At 38.6% G+C, this 17,948-nt stretch overlaps 1 protein-coding gene across 32 annotated transcripts in view; it reads right to left on the bottom strand.

The window, feature by feature from the left end:
* TRIM2 (tripartite motif containing 2) overlaps positions 1–17,948 on the bottom strand; it is a 118,835-nt gene that overhangs the window by 49,580 nt on the left and 51,307 nt on the right. For 16 of the 32 annotated variants that reach the window (XR_006290661.1, XR_006290662.1, XM_043545843.1 and 13 more), the window contains 2 exons: positions 8,739–8,920; positions 6,513–6,750 (listed from right to left, as the gene is read on the bottom strand). Coding sequence is in view for 30 of the 32 variants with exons in the window: in XM_043545843.1 (XP_043401778.1) it covers positions 6,513–6,750; positions 8,739–8,872 (372 nt within the window). In the remaining 2 variants the exon portion in view is untranslated. Of the gene's footprint in view, positions 1–6,512; positions 6,751–8,738; positions 8,921–14,532; positions 15,124–15,550; positions 15,655–17,948 lie in introns of those variants that run through there. The other 16 variants (XM_043545848.1, XM_043545844.1, XM_043545834.1 and 13 more) reach the window with 8 other exon arrangements.

Raw genomic sequence — 17,948 nt, 5'->3', positions numbered from 1 at the left:
AAATGCCGTAGCTTGACTGCTTAGCAACACAGGTGACAGTGGACACATCACCCTAGTGTGCCACTTTCAAGTCTGGCTTCCCATTTATTAGTTTTGTTCAGGATCTCTCTTCTAATAGAGTCCATCATGGGATTGGCCCTACCACCTGAGGCACCACGACCGCTCATCATAGCTACCAGTATGTTCCCATGGACCAGTGGAATAATTGGCTAATAGGAGGAGCCTCATGAATGCCAGAGACAGAACTTTCACAGTACTTGGACCTAGATTATAGAACTTACTCCCACAAGAGGTAAGAATAACTACAGAAATATAATTTAGATGCTAAGCTCTTTGGAACAGGGATAGTCTTGTTTGTACAGCACATAGCACCACGGGGTCCTGGTCCATGACTGGGATTCCAATGGGTTATTACAATAGTGACAAATAATAATCTCTCTCTCACACACACACACAATGTTACCAGAATATGAAGACTGCAAAGTCAAACACTCAAGAGTTAGGAAATGCCTGAATTAAGGTTGCCTGTGTAAGCTTAATTCAGTCCCCCCTGTATCTGTGCATTATGATACAGTCTTTAATTTCATGACCAGATGCTATTTTTTCCACAATACCCCTGCCTTCTTCAGTGCACAGGATGGACAGTACTCACTTAATGAGCAACAATTCAATCTTTTGTACTATTCTCATTGATCAGTGTACCATCCCATGCTTTATTTATTGCAGACGACTCAAAACCCCGTTTAGGATTATTAATTTTGTCATGGGTTTTCCTAGAGTGCTCATCTCTACAGTATACAAGTTCTGCACAAACATTAATTTGAGATTCCTAGGACTTGGGTTTTTCAGAGTACTTAGCATTATAATGCACTTTATATATTCAAAGCACAGCTCCCATTGACCTCAATTGCAGCTGTGAGTGCTCAGCGATTCTGCAGATCAAACTCCATAATCTGAAATTAGGCCCCCAAAAGATTTGGAATATACTTTTCAAAAAGGTTGGTTTCACTGATTTGCTGGACATCACATAGGAACTCTGTGTCAGATGAAGGGATAGAATCCAGTTCTCCAGGGTATCATTCAGCTGCTTAACCATGATGCCCTCCTTTCACGACACAAGTTCTTATGTCTCAGACTTTAAGGTCAGAAGGGACCATTATGATCATCTAGTCTGACCTCCTGCACAATGCAGGCCACAGAATCTCACCCACCCACTCCTGCAATAAACCTCTCACCTATGTCTGAGCTATTGAAGTCCTCAAATCATGGTTTAAAGACTTCAAGGTGCAGAGAACCCTCCAGCAAGTGACCCAGGCCCCATGCTGCAGAGGAAGGCAAAAAACCCCCAGGGCTTCTTCCAATCTGCCCTGGAGGAAAATTCCTTCCCAACTCCAAATATGGCGATCAGCTGAACCCTGAGCATGTGGGCAAGATTCACCAACCAGATACCCAGGAAAGAATTCTCTGTAGTAACTCAGATCCTATCCCATCTAACAGCCCATCACAGGCCACTGGGCCTATTTACCACGAATAGTCAACGATCAACTAATTGCCAAAATCATGTTATCCCATCATACCATCTCCTCCATAAACTTACCAACTTAATCTTGAAGCCAGATAGGTCTTTTGCCCCCACTGCTTCCCTTGGAAGGCTGTTTCAGAACTTCACTCCTCGGATGGTTAAAAACGTTTGTCTAATTTCAAGTCTAAACTTCCTGATGGCCAGTTTATATCTGTTTGTTCTTGTGTCCACATTGGTACTGAGCTTAAATAATTCCTCTCCCTCCCTGGTATTTATCCCTCTGATATATTTATAGAGAGCAATCATATCTCCCCTTAGCCTTCTTTTGGTTAGGCTAAACAAGCCAAGCTCCTTGAGTCTCCTTTCATAAAACAGGCTTTCCATTCCTCGGATCATCCTAGTAGCCCTTCTCTGTACCTGTTCCAGTTTGAATTCCTTAAACATGGGAGACCAGAACTGCACAAAGTATTCCAGATGAGGTCTCACCAGTGCCTTGTATAACTGTACTAATACCTCCTTATCTCTACTGTAAATACCTTGCCTGATGCATCCCAAGACCGCATTCGCTTTTTTCACGGGCCATATCACATTGGCGGCTCAGTCATCCTGTGGTCAACCAGTACTCCAAGGTCCTTCTCCTCCTCTGTTACTTCCAAGTAATGCGTCCCCAGCTTATAACTAAAATTCCTGTTATTAATCCCTAAATGCATGACCTTACACTTCCCACTATTAAATTTCATCCTATTACTATTACTCCAGTTTACAAGGTCATCCAGATCTTCCTGTATGATATCACAGTCCTTCTCTGAATTGGCAATACCTCCCAGCTTCGTGTCATCTGCAAACTTTATTAGCACACTCCCACTTTTTGTGCCGAGGTCAGTAATAAAAAGATTAAATCAGACTGGTCCCAAAACCAGTCCCTGAGGAGTTCCACTGGTAACCTCCCTCCAGCCTGACGGTTCACCTTTCAGTATGAGCCACTGTAGTCTCCCCTTTAACCAATTCCTTATCCACCTTTCAATTTTCATATTGATCCCCATCTTTTCCAATTTAACTAATAATTCTCCATGTGGCACCGTATCAAATGCCTTACTGAAATCTAGGTAAATTAGATGCACTGCATTTCCTTTGTCTAAAAAAATCTGTTACTTTCTCAAAAAAGGAGATCAGGTTGGTTTGGCACGATCTACCTTTTGTAAAACCATGTCGTACTTTGTCCCATTTACCATTCACTTCAATGTCCTTAACTACTTTCTCCTTCAAAATTTTTTCCAAGACCTTGCATAGTACAGATGTCAAACTAACAGGCCTGTAGTTACCCGGAACACTTTTTCCCCCCCACTTTCTTAAAAATAGGAACTGTGTTAGCAATTCTCCAGTCCTACGGTACAACCCCTGCATCAAATGTCCTACAGACAGCAGCCTCACTCACTGCACAACCATGATTCATCCCAAAAGAGGTCCATCGGGTGCACTGAATGAGGCAGGGAACTTATGGGAAAAAAATAGTATCGTTATGAAGTTAGAGACTGTATCATGATGTTTACACATCAAGAATCTAATTAATTCTGGCATTTCCTAATTTTTGGGTGCTTGACTTTGCAACCTTTATGTTCTTTTTAACATAGTTCTTTGTGTGTAATCTCCTAGGTTTTTTAAAAAAGCAAACCAAAAAAACAGAAATTCTATCAGGTGGCATTATATTGACAACCTCAGGGCTGGAATCGTTAGCTCGACCACATAGACTTCTGCCACTTGAGCTAACAGAGTAACTGACAGCAATAGTAGGTTGTCATCTTTCATGTGGACCAGCACTAGAGGAGGATGAGACACACATCACCAGTGGGTTTCACAGATATTTGCTGATAAGAAAGGAATGGTGAAATTCAGGAATCTTAAGCTTTATTCCAGGCTCTGGAAGGGAACATACACTAGTGAGCACAGTGTCTTCCAAATGTTCTCTCTAAGCTTGGCCTTTCTGCCCTGTCCCAGTTCTGTCTCATCCTTATCCCTGGCTTCTCATCCCAGTCACCTTGTGCAGCCAGTCCTAGTCCACCACTCCCTGACTCCTTGTTCCAATCTTTTTGCCCAGCCAGTCCCAGTTCTCACTTGTTTCACCAAAATGAAAATTATAAAAAAAAAGTGTCCAGTTCAGGATGCTCTAAATCTTTCCTTTCAACAAACTAATTCAGGAGACTGGCTTATACAGGTGGAATTTGTTGAAAGGTAATCAAAACTGTGATGTGTAGACCAGGGGAAAATAGACACTAAACCACCAATCACAAAAAGCAGTAGTGTTCAAAATCATTTTTTAAAATTACATATGGGTATTTATATTTTGGAGAAACAGAACAGAGCTGCTGAAATGTGGAAGAGACAGATGGAAGCCTGCAACTTTTAAAAAAGGCATAACCTGGACTACTGTCCAGTGTGGTCTCCTCAGCTCTGAGGAGGAATTATTTGCATGCCACTGTGACAGAATACACCTCTGTTTCACATCCTACACTCCACTGTAATCTTTTTTGTACAAAGTATGCCTTGTAAGGGATCTTGTGAAAACTCATAATTTACTGGTCAGTATCGTTCTTATAAAATAAATGTGGCAACATTGTATGTGAAGTTATAAGATTTCCCCTCTGGTTTTAACAACACACATTACAAACCCCACAACATGCTGAAACAGAAATTTGGGAAACAGGTCTGTCCTAAACAAAGGAATGTGTGCTCTGCTTAGTTTGCATTTAAGTAGTAAACAAAGTCATCAAGCAGGGAGAGAAACAAAGGAAACTCAAACAGGTGACAAAAAACAAGTAGGGAACAACTTTCCACAAACTCTTTGTCTCCTAGTGCCCAGCTGGAAATGTTTTTCAAGAGGGGGACTGAAACTGTAAAAAGGAGGGACAAAACACCCGAAGCACCCCTCTCTCTCTTTGTCCATTATATTCACTATACTTAATGAGACAAAGGAAGCATTTGTTGGACTCTGGGAGAGAGGTCCTGACCCAAGAGTTTGGTCACTAATCTATGGACATGGTGAGAACCTTTCCTTGAATCTACTATAGTTTAAGTTAAGCATTAGTAAATGTCTTCTCTTTATTTTTCTTGTAACCATTTCTGATTTGTATGCCTAATTACTTACACTCACTTAAAATCCCTCTTTGTAGTTAATAAACTTGTTTTGCTCTTTTATCTAATCCAGTGTGTGTTTAAATGGAAGCATCTGAATAACTTTTTAAGATAATAAGATGGCCTATTATTCCCTTAAAGGAATAGTGGACTTACCATATTTGTACTGTCAAGGAGATGGCTGGACAGTACAAGACATGCATTTGGGGGTCGGGGGAGAGGGGCGCGGACAGAGAATCTGAGACTGGGGGTGGGTTGGGGACACCATGCAGTATAACCAAGGCTGGTGAGAGCCAGATTGTAACCTAAGTGTGGCTGGTAGGCTACAGTTACACACACAGACACATTGTAAAGCACTCAAGGTTGCAGGGCAGGGGTGATACAGCTACACACTAGTCTAGATTGTACCTTGGTATGTCACAGCCATGATGCCTCTTTGCAAAGTGGTGACTGCTGAAGGTATTCTCCCCACACCCCAATAAGCCATCATTTAAGACTAAATACCTCAGATCACATAATACTGACCATTCAAAACAATTAACCTGGTCTCAAATTTTAATAAGCTCCTCCCTTGGCCAGTTTAACACAATCTAAACTTCTCCCAGGACAACTAAAGATGCATCAGCTTGTAAGGCTTAATATAAAGGATGGCAAGCCAGATAACATCTTGGTTTTGATTTTTCCTACATTTCACAATCATATAGTCAATATAACTATACCAAAGGGGGTTCCCTTCTATTCAGTTTGCTGGAGAAATCATCCTTAAAAGTGTAAAATAAGAATGGAAACTTTGGTCAATCAGGAACAAGTGTATACACAGAAATACAATATACTTTTTAAAGTCTATGTTTTTTCATAGTTGAAGCACACAATAGGTCTGTTTTCCAAGCCAATCTGGATCAAGCCAGCAGGTCAATAATGGAAAGGTAAGCAACTGTTACTCTATAATAGCAGCATCCATCAGATAAAATGACTTTTTTCTATTATACCAGTACCAAAACTGAGTCATATATAAAACAATCCTCAAAAAACTGCCTTGAAATTTTGTCAAATTTCTTGGCTGATATAGCAACCACGGCACTCATCTTATAACACAAGAAGGACAAGGTTTGCAACATGGCCTCCTTTTTATACTTCAGAAACAGGCTAAGAGGTAAGAAGAGTTGGAACATTAATGTTGCAAACCAGGTTCAATGAAACATTTAGAAATTGCATGATTGACATAGAATCAGAGCTGCTCTGTAATAGTTTATGAAAACTGTGTGTTGACACAGTTACTGGAACATTTCCTGAATGAATTATAATAGGGGACTGTAAGGAAAAACAATCAATCAATCAGAAAGAAAACCAAATGGCTCAAGATAAGCCACTTTTCTGAAAGCCCTTGAGGGTTCATGTACTGGGTACTGTAACCCAGGGCCGAGCCTAAGAGTGGTGGATTTGCAGAATTCTGCCCTGGAAGAGGTAAAGGCACAAGGCCTAACACCTGAAGGAGGGCATTCAGAGAGGCCAGAAAGGGGACATTGGCACAACAGGCCCTGTAAATTTGACAGTGTTCTTACTGTGCTCTAGAAAATAAGCAGGTAAGCAAGTATAGAGACAATAGCAACTGAGCTGAGCAGTAAGAAAAGAATATCCTGAATATTATAAGATGCTTTAACCCACCTATTAATGAATAGGTAGTCTGCTCTAGTATTGTTCCTTTAAAACAAGTTTCTTATCCTTGTTGAGATGGGTATCAGACAGAGAGAGAGAGAACGAACCGCTGTGGTTCTCATTATCCCTGCTATCTGAAAAATCATCATCATTATAAGCGAGGGTGATTAGTTTAGCATGCATTACCTGAAATCATTTCACTTACATTTCCATCATGGTTGGGGCAGGAGAGAGGTTTTCCTGCAGCAACAGCTGTGACAGTCTCCAAGATGGAGGACTCTTCAATGCTGTTGTCTGGCGTTCGCTGCAGGACATCCATCAGGTTAGTGATAAAGAAGTTGTTCTGGAGTGCAGAAACCCCTTTCTCTGGCAGAATGGAGGTCTGGCGGCACACTGGGCAAGAAAGGGTTAAACTGTGGGCTGGAATGTAATTCTGCAAGCACCTATTGTGAGGAAAGATTGAAAACAGAGAGTAGCATCAAAACCCAAAGTCTTTTAGAAGGTATTTTGTTTTTTAAAGAAAAAATCATTTTTAACCAGCAACAGCTGTAGTTTGCAAAGCAAGGGTGAAAGCTGGCCATCATGAAGGTAGGGAAGGAATTTCTTCTCTAATCTTTCCCCCCAACTCATACATCATACTCCTACACACAAAGGATACAGGAGACTGGATTTGATGTACCCAAGATTTGATCTGATAGGACAAATATAAGCTCCTTCAAGAGTGTGTGTCTCTTTAATTGGTATCTATTGGCTAAGCTGCTATCTTTCCCATACAATTCGCCTCAATTTTAATCTTTGGTTTTAAATATTTTAGGGCCAAATCCCATTCCCAATAAAACTAATGGGAGTTTTGACATGGACTTCTGTGAAGGATTCCAGGATTTCATGCTATGTGCCTTCTACAAAGGACCTCAGCTATTTTATTTGGCTCGCTGTAGAAAGAACCTCTACGTGCCAGAAACCATTTTGCTCTTCACCCATACAAAACTGAAAATATTATACTTCAGTGTTATTGGTAATACCCACTGCAAATTGAGCTAGAAAGCAACGTTTAACACCTGAACTATATATTAACATGAAGTACCGCTTGTCTTTAATTCTCCAACAGTTTTGTATGTAACACAAGAAAGTCTACCACAAGTCAAACAAAGGACTCTACACTGTATTTTTTAAACTGACTTTTCAAAAAACACTTTTTCCTTCTCCCCTCAATTTAGTGTAAAATATCATTCTAAAACATTGCTAGCTGCATTGGAGAGACAGTCAACAGAGCAAAAGTGGAAGTCAGATATATTTTCAGATTTCCTTTCTGAGAGAAATTTTTACATACCAAGCATTACCTACACTGTGAAAGAATGATAGTTAATTACAAGTCAATATTTTAATATGGCATGTAGAAAACTTGGACATTAAAGAATGGGATAATTATTTCTCTACTTTGTAAATCAACAACAACATTTTTATTGCCTCTAATAATGGACAAATCAATATAAAACTGACACTGTTAATCTAAGGGCTTGATTCTGATTGCACGCCATTTTCATGTTGGTGTAACTCCCTTTATTAGCTTTATTGATTTACTTCTAATTTACAGTGGTATAAATGAGATTGGAATCAGGCTTTAAGGTCTCTAAAATCTATGACAGTCTAGGAGATACAGAACCTTCGGTACTGTTACATGCAAAGGGCATTCCCCTCCCAATATATTTGTCATTCAGAAACATCTTTCTAACCACAGTAAATGAAAAGGACAATGATTTTAAAATATCATTGACCTGATTCTCTTCTAATTTAATAGACTTTAACAGAGTTACTCATCACTGTAAAGCCATTGAAAATACAGAATCAGGCCCACTGTTCTCTGAAGTTTCTGTAAGATTCCCCCAGGAACAATTCTTCGCCTTTAACCAGAAGCCTTTTACATGCAGGTATTTCAGCTGGACTTAGAGAGTTAAAGACAGCCCTATAGACTTGAACTCACGCTGCTAACCCAGGTTGCTAAATCTCCTCTGCTATTTTAACCCAAGCTAGACAATGCTGGTTAGCTAACCTCAGTTTAAGAACACACCTGTCTGAAGTTTAGACATACCCTGTCTTACAGGGCAACTACTGTATTTGGTCATGGCTCTTTTTAACAAGGCAAAACCAGAAGGGGACAGTGGAGTGAAAGAAGGGAAAGTGTCCATCATTCATTTATAAAAACAAAAATTTGGAATTGCAGATGTTCTGTTGCTGTCTCCTGCTTACTGCTCATATGAATAATGCCAGTTCACCTCCCTAATCTTTAATTTAGGATCATGCTTCAGGATGACCTAGACAGACAGAAGGTATATTGTTGGTTGAAGACAACTGTAGGTTTGCAGGTATGCACTGGGATAAAACTAAAAGAAAGAAAAAACATGAACTACAAATGGGAAAAAACAGCTCTTACCTCTCACAGAAAGTGTGCAGACAGGGAAGTACTTTGGGGTTCTTGTAACGTTCCAGGCATATGCTGCAAATCAGAAACTGTTTGTCAATCTGTCGCACCACAGGACTTGGGATGTTGGAGCCTTCACTGGCCATCCTAGACCACTGACATATGGGTCCCAATCCCTTCTACCCTGCACACTGCTGAAACAGAGGAAGGGAGGGGAGGTTTTAATCAGCCTGAAATGCCAATTTTAATACCTAGTTCTCCAATATACTTCATCCTGATTTAGAGGGCAATATTTCCATTTAGACCAAAATACAGAGGGGAAATGTCTAAAATGCAATATCACCGCCTACAGCCTGGAAATGGTCAGCCATTTCTATCACGCTAAATAATAAAAACCTGTATCTTGATGGGTTCTCTGGAAAAGTATGTTGCAGCGGTGTTGTAAGTTACAGGGCTGCTTGTGCTGCAGCCCTTGTCAATTCTTCCATACTTTACGATTCAAGTAGGTCTAAGAATCTATCTACCCTGGAAGTAGAACCATTTTTAAATATGGGCCTTCTTAAAGATAGCTTCATACCAGTTTCTCCAGCCAGCGCTTCACAAACAGAACCATTTTCTAGAGTGTGAAAGACAGTTTGTTGAATGCTTGTGCGGGGACTGCGCAAGCCAGCCAAATTACTTTAGTATAAAACAAGTTTTAAAGTGAGTTGCCTAACAGTCAGAGCCAAAGATGGGGCACGTTTGGTTTCTGGAAGGTAAAAGGAGCCTCATTTTCAGAGCCAGCTGAGTGCTGAGAAGGAGAAGGTGATGAGACACCACATGAATGGGTTCAGTAAAAGAGCCTAGATGCCTAAGAGACCCAAAACTAAGAGATAAACACATCATCCTGCCCATCACATTGGAAATGCCACCAGCAGCAGTTGGCAGAGAGGGAGGAAGGAGATCCAAGAAGCATAGTTGGAGAATAGCTGTAAGAAATAGAACATACCAAAAAATGAAGTGGGCATTGCCCACATTTCTGTGACTGAAGTCTGCTCACCCCTCCCATGGCAAAAATAATGTAAAGTGGGAGAACTATGTGACAATCTGGTGACACAGCAGCAGGTTTTTACTCCTTAAGAAATAGGAATCAGAAGCAGACTTGGAAATCCTGCTCCTCTAAGACAATGGCCACAAAATAGGGTCATCATAAAGGAGAAAGATCTGTCTCTGGGTCAGTGGAATAATACAGAAATGACAGACAACATATATAAAACAGGTAATAGTTAAGGAGAGAAAATGTGGGGAAGAAAAGAGAAGCAGCAGCATCCAACAAAAGGAACTGAAAACTACAATGTTAAAACGTATTAGGAAATGCTAGCAAAACAAGTGACTACTGCAGGTACAAAAGAAGAGTTGTATGAAGTCAAAAAGCAATAATTTATTTTCCTTCTAACCAATAAACCCAGCACTATTCCTGCACTAGAGATATTCTTGGGTTGGCAAACTTCTTGCAGAAATGCTTCTTTCGTGTTCATTTGATATTTGTTTTAACAACAATGCCCATCTGTCTATGATGATGGTCACATGAATTCAGAAGTCAATGGAATTACACAAAGTTTGGTCCATGGTATTTTGTAATTATTGTAAGGTCTGGTCTCCTATTGAATGTATTATGTATAGCAACAATTACAAAGGCAAAGCACATAAACCTAACAGAGCTGAACCCAACTTGCATTCTCCGAGTTGTGTGTCTGGCTAGATTAGTATGTTTTACTGGTTTGTTTTTCTATTGTGTGTGACACGAATAAGGATAGTGGTGATGGCTGCACTGGCTTTTTTAGGAAGCTGGAGTCCTCTAGGGATCACCTTGTAATGAGCAAAGAGTCATAAAATTGTTCACAATTAAAACATTAAGCAGTATGAATTGAAGAGATAACATTGAAATTTATATGCATAGAAGGGGGAATTGGTCACTGGTTTCCCTTGGTTTATTATTTCAGTTCTAGCATTAATGGTTACAGTATTCTTAAATCATATGCTATATTTTTTGTTCCTGTATAAATGTATTTTAAGAATGTATTTCTTTATTTTCACTGTTCTTTCAGTTTTCTCCATAACAATATAAACGCACTTAATTGTATAAGTGAAGGAACACCAGGTGTGTGTGCGTAATACACACACAAACTATTGATTATGTGATCATGTTACATCTGAAAAACTTGAGTTAAAAAAAAAAAAGGCAGCCTAACTGACCAGCTTCTGAAAGTGAGATCAAAACCAGAGTATTAGATATTAAAATGCATCAGTCTATTGGGCTGGGAGCCTTGAGGAGTTTCAGAGATTTGATTATAAGGACATTTATTTGATCATTAATTCACAGTTCCATCTGCTCTGTACTAACCTGAAATTTTTTTTTTTTTTTTTTTTTTTTAAAAAGGAGTGTGAGAAAAGCAGAAAGACTGCCGGCACGCATTAAAAAGCAGGTTACAAACAGCATAAGGATGTCAAGTGGAAAAAGTATGTGGATGTCAAGTGTAAAAAGTAACACACTCAGTCATTTCATGTCTCTATTATAAAGAGCATTTATCATAGTAAATGAAATTCTTAAACAAAAAATATTCCTTAAGTCCATTGCTGCAGTTATTACTCAGGCAAAACTCTCACTATTTCAGTGGGAATTTTGGATCATTAAAGATTGCAGGATCTTGCAGCTAAAATGTTTAAGTGAATGCAGAGACTTCATTATCGTCAAAGACCTTTCATCTGTCTGATCAATTACAGTTCTGAATCTCATTGTAAATCGAGTATTGTATACAGATCTCATCCTATCAACTTTAGGTTTAAGATATTAATTATCCAAAGAAACCATGGACAAGAGTTTAAAAATAACTACATTTCCATTTAAAATGTTCAATACACATTTTGTCTAAAACACAGCAAGCCCGGATTACCGACTACCACTTTGTGTCACTCTGCTGAAATGAATGGGTTTTCAAATGTGCAATTTAGGGCAGAATTTGGTCCAGTTAGGGTTTTTATTTTTATGGAAGGCTGTTTTTCTCTTCCTCCCACCTTTACGTATATTTTTAGGAGACAGACCATGGATTTCAGAAAAACCGATATATCAAGGGGTATACAGACTGAGAAGTTATTTCTGATTAAACAAGACAGACATGAGTGTCTTCACTCTACAAGCTTCTTTTTAAAAAAAAACAAAAATATAGTGAGCACCTGTCACTGCATATAAGCAGACTGAAATAGCTCAACAAATTACAATCTTAGGCCTTGATCCTGCAAACACTTATGTATAAAATTTCATACATACCAGTAGTTCCATAGAATAGTTTAATGTGTAGGTGTTTGTGGGATTGGGGATTAAATAGCTGATCCTGCAACCCTTACTCATGCAAATATCCCACTGAGCCAAAATTCATCTCGAGTGTAATTCTACTAAGTCAATGGACTTATGCCAGGGTGGAATTTTACCCACTGACTACTAAAGCAGTAATCAAGGACTACTTGTTTAAGTAAGAGCTGCCTGTCTTAAATAACCCTCCTAGAAATTGGTTGAAGACTAATTTTATTTTGATTTATGGAGCAGCAGCACCACACAATGTTAACCTATATTTCAGGGCTATTTTAAATTAAGGATCTAGCCAGAGTAACAGTAATTTTTAAAAGGACAACATTATATAATACCATCTTTTGATTGTCACATTTAGCCAAAAATTCTTGAACTCTTTTTATGTTTAAAGTTAAAAATTAAACTTCCAAATATCCTCATTGCAGAAAAGCCATTTGGCTGACATTTGGGTGCAACAGTTTACTGCTTTGTTTTACAGAACCTAGGAAATCTTTCCCCCTGTCTGTTAACGGCATTAGAGACACAAGGTAGGTGAGGCAATATCTTCAGGTCTGCTGAAGAAGAACACTGTGTGGCTCAAAAGCTTGTATCTTTCACAATCAGAAGTTGGTCCAATAAAAGATATTACCTCACCCAGCTTGTCCCTGTAATATCCTGGGTCCAACATGGCTACAACTACAATGCATTTTAATAGGGTTGCCAACTCCCCAGGATTGGCCTGTAGTCCCCAGGAATTAAAAATTAATCTTTAATTTAAGATTATGTTATGTGATGTAATCTCCAGGAATACAGCCAACCAAAATTGGTAACCCGACATATTAATGGCATTATAATTTCGCTTCTCGAACAGGTGGAATAAGAATGGCCATCAATGTTTAAAATTAATGTAAGACCTTGGGAGTCTCCACATATAGCTCTATGGGGGGGTGGGGGGGGAAGAGATCTGTAATATATGTCAATACAGCTGAAGATGTGTGGACTATCACATCAAAATACATGAAAAACCCCACCCTGTGATCTTATGAGAAGAACTGCTTTGGAAGCCCAGTTCATCTTAGCTAAACCAATTCCAGAATAAGAGCTCATAAAAAAGTAGTATTCTTTGTCACCCACCCAGTGCTCAAATATTAAATTTTGTCTCTTTCTTTCATCCTTCTGTTTGGAAATATGTATCAATTTTCACTCAAAATATCCTTTAAAGCACAAAGAAAGGGGGGGGGGGGAAAACCAGTTCTGTGTAATAGTGTAAAAAATCCCAACCCTAATAAGTGTACACAAATTCAGTAAGAAATATCAGCATGCAGCCCCACCCTTACGGAAAAGAACTTCCAGTAGAATTTCACAACGATAAAACCCATTACGGTTCTATAAATGACAGTCTATAAGACTTATTCTAAAAAACCTGCCCAGTTTAATAGAGAATAATATTCTTCCTACAGTTTTTTTTTTTAAACCAGCCTTTAGACTTTCAATAGAGTCATACATTCCAAGATCAGAAGGCTCCACTGTGATTGTGTAGTCTGGCCTCCCATAGAACACAGGAGATATAACGTCCCAGAAATATTTCCTAGACCATATCTTTTAGAAAAACATCCAATCTTGATTCTAAAAATGGTCATTGTTGGAGAATCCACCACGACTCTTAAATTGTTGCAATGGTTAAATATTCTCACATTAAGAGTTTACATCTTATTCCCCCTATGCTTCTGCAACAGGAATTTAATCATCTATGAAGTTCTATAAGATTGTACACACACAAAAAATAGAAAATTTATGATTGCTTATTAAATTCCATAGTTTTTCATAAAAGGAGAGAACTCTCCCTCCTTGAAGACAGCGCTATCAAAGAACTCCACCCAGCCAGAACTGCAACTAGATTGACTGAAAGACTATCAGAAAAACCAAATCATTTGCTGTTTCCTTGTCTGTTACTTATCAATGATATATAAAACCTAGAAGGTCTATTCATGTATTCTGAATGAATAGGTTTCCAATAGCAACGTTTGCAATGGAACTGTCAGACACTCAGTTCGGGGGTGGGGGGGGGGGAGTCTAAATGATGCTGCTTCAGAGATAGCATTACACATAGGTAAACTTCCAGCAACCAGATACTATGCCTGCCTGCCTACCTCCATAGGAATAAAATGAGGAATTCAATCCAGTAACAGCAGCAACTCCAAAATTAGTCTGTCTCAGAACACATAAGGTCAAAATACAAAGTAAATTAATCATCCTCAACATACAGAAACCTAGTACACTTGTGTAAAAAACTCACTTTTGCATTTCTCTCTCTCCCACTCTTGTAATCAGTTTGGTGCCACTGTTTAAAATATAGAGCAAGCATCTTCATTTACTACAGCATGCAGCATCATAAAGAACAAACAGGGTGCCAGAACAGAAGGAGTGACCTAATAGTAGTCACCAGGCATAATATTGAGCAAACGAACATTTCAGACCTACCCATCTTTGTAGACAAATAGCTTAATCAGAGCAGTGCTGCGTATAAAATCCTTTCTGGGATGGAGCTGCAGTTCCTCAGTAATCCAAACGAGCAAAACATTATTCTGGTAATATTTCAACTTTAAGAGCCTCAAGCATGAAACTGTTTAAGAATCCCTGACAGCACAGTCATTATTAGAGGCACAGCATATTTTTTGTTCTAGGTGGTGATGCTCCATTCCACGTAGAAGACAGGTGTGCAGAAAAATGGAAGAAATAAGAGGAGGCCCAGTGAAGTCATCATGAATTTTTTTTCCTCCCTGGGTTATTAACAAGTGGGAGACCCCTTCACGGTTCAAACCAATCAATCTTTATTTAGCATATCTTTCTCTCACTCAGCCTGTGTTGAAAGACTGCAGCAAACTGTGCAAGGGATTGTGGGATAGGGATGCAGCAGAGAGCTGCAATGAGATTCGCTGGGTTTTTTTTGTTTTTTTTTTTCCTCTCTCTCTCCCCTTCCCTAGTCAGCAATCAGCTGTTTCAAGGCTCAGGCAGAGCCATTGAATTTGGTCACCAGAATGTTATTACAAGATTAGCAGGCGGAGGCAGCTACCACTGTGCATCTGGTGTGCCAGTGCAGCTAAGAAATACATATGCAAATATCACTCAGATCAGAATAAGGATTTAATTTAGAGAGGGAGTGTGAATATTACAGAACATCAATTATCAGGACAGTCACTGCAGATAGAATGAAAGCACATTTATAAAGAAGATAAAAGCTTAAAGACTAATGCACTTCACTCTGATTTTCCAGGCTTTAGAGCCGTATTAAAAATATATCTTCCTTACCCCAGCTTTAAAGATATGAGAGAAAAGTGTTGTGTGATTTCCCATGTATAAAGAACAAGAGAATTTCATAACAAAAAACAAACAAAACACACATCAAAATTGTACTTCTGGCATAAACCAACAGAAATTTCATGCGCCACAAACTGGGTATTTCATCTCACTCAGACACAATTATTCTCCTCATTATCACCTTAACAGCGAACAATGAAATCACAGCTGACAGTCTGCTGAGGGGTTTGTATTTTTTTTCCAATCACTCATGAAGAGTTGTGTCTCATCCCTTATTCCATTTACCTGTTAAAAACAAAAACAAAAAAAACCCACCACACCCTTTAAAAAAAAAAACTTGTTTTCAGTTTTATGTCCTCAGTTGTGCAAAACAGGTCATTAATCCCATCAGAAAGATGTTGAGTACACAGAAACAGCTGAAGTCAAGCAAAATAAAATTAGCTTGGTCCTCTTATATAACAGCCATGATCTTTTTGCATACAAAGTAGTATTTGCATCTCTAAATATATGAGTCGGGTTTTTTGGAAAAAAACAAGGCATATGCAAGTGTTCTAGCTAAGGGTGTTATTAAAGCTCCAACACGCACAAGAACTCTAAGGACCCATCTACATTACAGATAAAAGATTATTTAATTGGACCAGGCAAAATGCTCTTTGAAATCAGGGTTAAAAACCTTTTTCTAGACTCTTTAAACACCATTTGTAGAAAATAGTTATTCCCCCTCTGCACCGGCCAGGCAAACAGCACGCAAGTCATATTAGAATAAACCAAACTTAAGCTCATTTGTTTAATATTGTTTTCTCTCAAGTGTAGGCAGGCTCTCAAAAGCTTGTCAAAGTTTTCTACAGTCTATCACAAGCTCCCACTGTGCCTTAAGATATAAGTAGAGCTAGTCAAAGAACAGAATTCCCAATTCATGGGAAATTGAGATTTTAAAATTTGTTTTGTCCCAAATCAAGACAAAAAAAAGTAGAAATAGCATAATTTTTCTTGAAATGAGACATTCCAAATAATTGTTTTGACCTTATCAAAAAAGTGTTTCATTTCAACTTTATAGTTTAGACTTATCACATAAATTATAGTATCACAATATAAAAGTCAAAGATAGTCTAAATGACTAAATGAAATATTTCAACCTTATAGGAATTAAATATTTGATAATTTCCTGTCAAAAATGTAGACAAAAATCTATTTATTCCTACAGAATGCTTTGATTTTGTAGAATCAGCATTTTACAATAGAAAAGTGTTCCATCACAAAACTTTTGACAACCTCTAGATCTAAGTTTTATCCTGACAAAATATTTTGAAATAAAGATACAGTTATAAAGTGCTCCAGGTATTATTTAAACTACAGTTAATTTGTGTTAGCCACAAGGGTTTTGAACACGGCAAGATTCCAACATGGTTTCCCTGGACAACATAGATGGGTCTGAAGCATGTTGTAAACCAGCTTATGAAGGGCTAGGGTTTTCAGCCCCTGGTATCAAATATGGCTCCTTCACTTCCCGCATTCAATGTTGAACTATGATTGAATCAGTTACATTTTTCAGTTTCAGCAGAATTCCTTATTCCCACAATAAGGAAATCCCAGGGACATTGTTTCTGCCAGTTGAACAAAAAGCACATTTGAAACAAAAAGCATGTAAAAATTCATAACTAGCGCTCCCTGAGCTGAAATAGAAACATTCAGTCATATACATGCACTCAAGTATCATTTAGCTACCTGTCGTCACTTAGTTACTACTACAAGATTTACATGTACTGATATCGCCAGTATAAATACAGCTATTTACAATGTACAGTAATGACTATGCACCCCTGGAATCACAGCTGATACCACAACATACTGCATGGCTGAAGGAGGAGATTGCAAGAAAGTCACTGGGGTAATAATCACTCTCACTAGGAGCTATTAATGTGTCACCAACTCAAAATGAGAGTGTGTGTTAAAGTTCAGTTCTCTTATAATTCCCAGAAGCTGCCAGCCAGCAATGATTTTACATTCTACAAATAATTCTTCTTTGAAAAAATTAGAATGTGGGGACAGTACCAACGCAAGTGAAACAGAGCATGGCTGCAGCACTTTCCTTGATGCTATTATTCTTGCATGTTTAATGTTTGACATGTAGGTTTCTTTTCCCTAGTGGAGAGGAAATGGCTTTACAGTTCACTGAACAACCCTGCTGCCCAGCACACCAATTACTAGCAGGCTGCTTCGAATAGTTTTTTTTCCAATAAAATACTCTCCCTTGGGGACTTCCTGCACTCTCCTTTTGTGCTGTGCAGTTAGTGAAATTAGTTCTGAATAGAAAAATGCCACCTTCACTGTGTGAGGGAGGGGAAAATCCCCACTCTGTTATTACAACAAAAGTGCCTGCTGTTATTTACTATTCTCCTTCTCTACTCCTTGCCCCCCACCCCTAAAACTCTCAATTCTTGTTCCCACTCCTGGAGATCCTATGAGCAAAAGAAAAAGAAAAAAAGAACAAACAAACAAACAATGCTATCTGTCAACTCGAAGTGGGTCTAAATTTCTTCACTAATAATGTGACTATGTATGAAAATACTCCGGATTCA

This window comes from Chelonia mydas, chromosome 4 (assembly GCF_015237465.2).
Source record: "Chelonia mydas isolate rCheMyd1 chromosome 4, rCheMyd1.pri.v2, whole genome shotgun sequence".
Classification (NCBI taxonomy): Eukaryota; Metazoa; Chordata; order Testudines; family Cheloniidae; genus Chelonia; species Chelonia mydas.
This window is presented reverse-complemented; position numbering and strand designations above follow the sequence as displayed.